The sequence below is a fragment of the Mustela nigripes genome, chromosome X (assembly GCF_022355385.1).
Source record: "Mustela nigripes isolate SB6536 chromosome X, MUSNIG.SB6536, whole genome shotgun sequence".
In the NCBI taxonomy this organism is placed as follows: domain Eukaryota; kingdom Metazoa; phylum Chordata; class Mammalia; order Carnivora; family Mustelidae; genus Mustela; species Mustela nigripes.
The window spans coordinates 38,204,255-38,210,254 of record NC_081575.1 but is presented as its reverse complement, the minus strand read 5'-3'; the positions used below and the strand labels follow the sequence as shown (position 1 = coordinate 38,210,254).

Genomic DNA, 6,000 nt, shown 5'->3' with positions numbered 1-6,000 from the left:
TCTTCTCTTCGATCTGCCAATGGATTTTCAGGTGTTTGCAATCTTTATATAAGCTATCTAGCTGATCTCCGGCTAGCTGAAGCAGTCTCAGCTTGCTACTTCTCCGCCATCTTGAGACGTGACCTTTTTTAAACTCAAATGTCTTGATTTGAAAGTCTAGATTTTCTTCACAAGACCAAATTTTATAATTGAATCTTAACTATTCACTCGATTATTAAAATCTATTAAATTGCCACAATCAGAGCTTGGGGTTCTCTGTGTTGGCTGTGTAAGTAATGAGGGTTAGAAATGAATAAAAGAGAAATGCAAACCTTATGATGATGGTGCTGATGCTCAAACTAACTTAACTTGCCAGTTACTTAGTCAGTTTCCAGATGGAAACACACAAGACCTAAAGGCTCACACTATAGAGTCTATCAAATGTACTTACAGATTGCAAAGTGGTGCATCATATCCCTTTTTGATCTGTTCCAATTTGTAATCATACCCAATCTTGAACAGTGTTTTCTGAATATAATTCATCTCTTGGACTTTGCTCATAACATTCTTATAAATTCTATCCATGATTTCCTAAAAGGTAAGCACAATAATCAATAATCTGAAAAGAATTACACCAACACTGAGACAGTCTTTAGTTGAAGATACCTTGTTTACAACATCTTAGGTAAAAGTCTTCACTATAATAGATATGTGTATTCCATAATTAATTTCACTGAATTTACTTGTTCACTATTTCAAAAAGACTAGGAGTTTTTCAGTTCTATGCACTAAGTTTACCTAATTTTTTAAAAAAAATGTTAACTAACTAGAGTGTAAAAAAATTCATTCTCCTCCCACATAAAAAACCTTTTTTAATTCTTTTCTTTCACATATATTCATTTATTTTCAAAAAACACCAAAATCCCATGTTGAACCTAATCCTGATGTTTTTCTCACTACTACCTTGTGACTGTTAGAGCATGGCAGAGAGATTTACAGAGCTTCTTAAGAGTTTATTCATACAGTTTTCTAAAGTTCGATGTCCCTATAATTTAGATATTTTGATTCCCTTTCAACAGAAGCTAAGACAACAAAAAAGAATAGGCTTCTTGCTCATAGCTCCTTGGAAAATTAAACATAGAACTAGGTTTGGGATATAGGGATTCCCAAGATAGTATATTAAAAAAATAAAACAGAGAAGCAAAAAGGCCCAGACTATCACTAAATGTTTTCTTGAAATGATTTAGCACAAATTAATAAGAACTGTTGCACAAAGCACATCTATTTACAAATACCTGGTTAAATATTTGAAGTAGCAATCAGTATAAATTCAGTTGTGCTACCATGAATGACTTTAGGAATGGTTCCTCCCATATCAGAATAGAGCCATTCACAAATGAAGACAACAAAACCATCTCTTGCATTCTGCTCCATGAAATAAGGCAGACGGAAAAAGACAAATATTGTATGATCTCACTTATACATGGAGCCGAACTTAGCAACAGATAGTAGACTGGTGGTTGCCAGAAGTTAGGGGGTGGGGGGAAATGGGGAGATGTTGGTCCAAGGGCTTACAAAATTACAGGTAGAAGATGAGTTACGTCCTGGGGATGTAACATACAGCACAGCACGGTGACCACAGCTAACAAGAATGTATTGTATATTCGAAAGCTGCTAGAAGAGTAGGTCTTTGAAGACCTACATTGATGTTCTCATTGCTCACAGACATATACACACACATACACACACGCGGTAACTATGTGAGGCGATGGGTGTGTTAAGTAATCATTTCACAATATCTGCAAATATCAAATCATCACACTGTACACCCTGAACTAACATAATGCTACGTCAATTGTATCTCAGTAAAGCTGGCGGGGGAGCAGAGAGGCTACCTCAGCATTCAAGCATGGGACAGCGTCGTTCTGTCCATTTCCACAGACGGAAGCATTATTACAAAACTGAAATATTTGTCTAGATCTGTGATTGAGAAATTCCAAAACTTCCCTGGAAGGATTTTAATATCCTGTAACTGTCCCTCTGAAAAAAGTGAATGGGATGTTGGGTGGAAAAAAAGCATATGGGAGTGAGACAGATGTATGAGAAGTAGCCCCCCCGCCACCCTGCTCCTTCCAGTAGATACGAGTCATGAGCACAGAAAGGCCTCAGTGAGGAAGGAACACAAACAGTATGGTTGCAATGAGTTGGCAGGATTTATTGTTAGCCCATTAAGTCACCCTTTAGTTCAACCTAATAATTACATGATGTTCAACTGAGTCACTGCTTACAAGAAGCAGCGATTTATTCTAAATTCTGTGAATATACGATACTAAATGGATCTTTTGTTCTGACCCAGGAAATTAACTCAGATAATAGAATCTATCAGTTCTCAGCAAAAAATATTTTTTTAAAGGCCTATTTGTAGAGGAGTAGGAAGAACTAAGGGAACCAACAAAGGGAACCAACAAAGTTGGGTGAAGCATCAATGGACCAGCAACATGGGGATTGTTTACTATCCCTAGGCCTGAAGAAGTAAGTGGAGAGAAGTATCATTGGAACTAATAAGGACTACAGCCATGGGCAAGGCCTGGTTATGGCTAGTGGGAAAGAAGAGACTGTCCAATGGGCACCTGACCACTTCCCCAAATCACAGGCCAGGAGGAAAGGAGCAAAGTATGCAGAACACCCCTCCACCCCTCCCCATGCCTCTATGCCCCATGATCTCTCCTGAGTGCCAATAATTTCGCTGAAGCCAACCACAAATCAGAAGGCAAGCTAGCCCTGATAATTCATCCACAGAAGCAACCCTTTCAAGACACAAAGCAAAGAAGAATGAACGATGGGCAATTGGAAGATACACAGCATATCAGCTAAGTCCTGCTTATCCTCAGACCTAAATTTGGCCATTACTTCCTGTAATGTCCTTTTCCTTCCCTTTGTTCTCTGATATGATTTACTAAGGATTCCTGTACTTTGGGTAATAAAGCCAAAATACTGTCTCCCAAAATGAAACAATCCTAAATAGATAAGCATAGTAGTTAAGTCGACTGATTCTGGGATCACTGTAGTTAAGATGACTCAGGTCACACTTGAGCTTTAGCACCTGCGGGCTCTGTGACTTCGGGCAAGTTTTTTTCCTTTAAAAAAACTGGAAAAACCCAACCCATCTATAGCACAGTGCCTGGAACACAGTAAGTACCTTGTGCTACCTATCACTAGTGTCACTTTCTTACACTTTAGTGAGAAGATTCTTGCAGTTGGTAAACATGCTGAATCCCACAGCACCTCTAAATAAAAAGGCAAAGGCGGCCACTCTGATCTACCCTAATTTTTTGGTTATTTGGTAATTTTGTAATTAGGAGCTAGAAAAAAAAAGTAACTTCCATCTGTAATTCTTAGAAAACTTGGGCCAAACACTTCATGATCTAATCTCTGACTTTCCATGTGCAAAAAGGAGTTCTGAGAAAGATACTGGGCTAAGTCTTAAAATCTGGTGATAATACAAGCAAGTCATGATACACAGTCCCACCGCAGTTGCCAAGCCTAAAAGTACTAGAATATATTTCACTCTGCAAATTGTAAACATTGTGTTAAATATTTTAGAATTTATTATTAAAAGGTCAAAAAATGGGGCACCTGGGTAACTCAGTCGGATAAGTGTCTAACTTTGGCACAGATCATGATCCCAGGCTTCTGGGATCCTACCCCATATTGGGCTCCCTGCTCAGTGGGGAGTCTGCTTCTCCCTCTCCCTCTGCTCCTCCCCTCCCACTACGCTCACCGCTTATGCTCTCTCTCCTCTCTATAAATAAAATATTTTTTAAAAAAAAGACCAAAAACTATAATGTCTTCCTTTTCATAAAAGACACTATTTCACATAAGGATTTTAAATATCTAGAAGAGCTTCACTTTGGAAGCTCTCTCCAGTGCCACTTTTCCTGGTCACCGTAAGGGTCGGGAGGCTCGGATTCGAGACCCAGTTTCCTAACCTTGGATAAGCTGCTTCAGTTCTCTGGGATGGCCTACATTCCCTCCGTTTGTTTGTTTGTTTTTTAAATTTGTGATGAAACAGAAATGATCTATAGGATAAACTTGTACCTTTGAAACATGACTGATTCTCACATGAGGTGATCCGAACTCAGGTCATTTTCAGCCCCTAATTTTAAAGTATCTGCAACACTAGCAGGCATACATTTCAGAAGCTTGCCATCTCACCCCTCTCAATACTTATTAAAGCTTTTAATGAACACATCTGCCATAATTTCAACATAGTAAAATTAACATTTAAAACCATACACAGGGGCACCTGGGTGGCTCAGTAGGTTAAAGCCTCTGCCTTCCGCTCAGGTTGTAATCCCAGGGTCCTGGGATGGAGCCCCGCATAGGGCTCTCTGCTCAGTGGGTAGCCTTCTTCCCCCTCTCTCTCTCTGCCTGCCTCTCTGCCTACTTGTGATCTCTCTCTGTTGAATAAATAAATAAAATCTTTTTTAAAAACCGTACACAAATCCCTAAAGGTATTACCTTTTAAAATGTCCAAGTGCGAGCAGTAAAGAACATTTACATTCTGTACTCACCGGAACAGCTGCCATGAGTGTAGGCTTCAGTACAGTGCAATCCCCTTTGCTTCCTTTTTTAATTTTGCTGGACTATAGCAAAGACAAAGTAAATAGGATGAGGAAAACCAATCTTCACCAAAAATGTTGTAATTCAAATATCAACAATGACAGTGACAGAAATTTACACATGGAATTCATCTACTGTCCTGGGAGTTATCAGAACTATCATAACCTACAAAAGTCTAAAGCATAAGTGCTTTATTGCTTTGGTCCATAGATTATTTCTTCTAGTACATTTCAGCCACTTTAGAGCAGAAACGCTGATTCAGAATGAAGAAGAATGGGATATTTTGGTAAATCGAGCATTATTATTTATGACATAATGACCATAACACAAATCATCCATTAGGGGAAGAAAAAAAAAAAGGAAAAACAGAAACCCTCCACTGAGGTAGATGGGGCACTAAAATAAAATTGAGGATACTTTTGGGGAGGTGAATCATGAGAGACTATGGACTCTGAAAAACAATCTGAGGGTTTTGAAGGGGGGGGGAGGTCGGGTACCAGGTGGTGGGTATTATAGAGGGCACGGATTGCATGGAGCACTGGGTGTGGTGAAAAAATAATGAATACTGTTTTTCTGAAAATAAATTAATTAAAAAAAAGAAGGGAAAAAAACTGAGGATACTTTTAACTCTTTTCGATGAGCCAAATGGTAAAGCCACCTCTCAAAGTCACTGCTGTCAATTAACAACATACCAAAATACTCAAAATTTGGTAACATTTTGGTCAACAGGATACTGAAGACACTGCCAGTGACCATGGGAGATTTGCACATACATATGTCAATGTGTATGTACTACTTCTGTCTTTTGTTTTCCTTTCTTTTACTTCTTATACACATAAATACTGTTTGGGATTTCAAATGTCAGGTCAGTAGGTAGAAACAATGATAAAGGAGCCCACTGAAAAAGGGAGATGAAAATAGAAATCTGTTAAGGTGCCTGAGTGGCTCCATTGGTTAAGCGTGTGACTCCTGATTTCAGCTCAGGTTATGATCTCAGGGTTGTGAGGTCGAGCCCCACATCAGGCTCATGTGCTGGGTGTGGAGCATGCTTCAGATTCTCTCATCTTCCCCCTCTGCTCCCCCTCTCTAAAAAAAATAAATAAAATTTAAAAATAGAAAGTGAAAATAAGAATCTGCTATAACGCAGTTCGCTAGTCTGTAAGCTTAGATGTAGGCTGTGTTAGTTGTGCTGCCACAGGCAGGAAGAAAACTAGCTCTTAAGAAAAAGTGTGATATTCCAGGTAGCACCAGCCTTGTCACACAGAAGGTTCTGCTGGAAGAACTCAATTGCCTTTATCCTACTTTTCTTTAAGATGGACAAAGGAGGGGCGCCTGGGTGGCTCAGTGGGTTAAAGCCTCTGCCTTCGGCTCAGGTCATGATCCCAGGGTCCTGGGATT

The 6,000-nt window shown here is 39.3% G+C and overlaps 1 protein-coding gene across 7 annotated transcripts in view; it reads right to left on the bottom strand.

Annotated features, from left to right (window-relative positions):
• ACSL4 (acyl-CoA synthetase long chain family member 4) overlaps positions 1 to 6,000 on the bottom strand; it is an 86,716-nt gene that overhangs the window by 26,688 nt on the left and 54,028 nt on the right. For all 7 annotated transcript variants that reach the window (XM_059386099.1, XM_059386104.1, XM_059386101.1 and 4 more), the window contains 2 exons: positions 4,554 to 4,625; positions 431 to 570 (listed from right to left, as the gene is read on the bottom strand). In XM_059386099.1, coding sequence (XP_059242082.1) covers positions 431 to 570; positions 4,554 to 4,625 — 212 coding nt within the window. The remainder of the gene's footprint in view (positions 1 to 430; positions 571 to 4,553; positions 4,626 to 6,000) is intronic.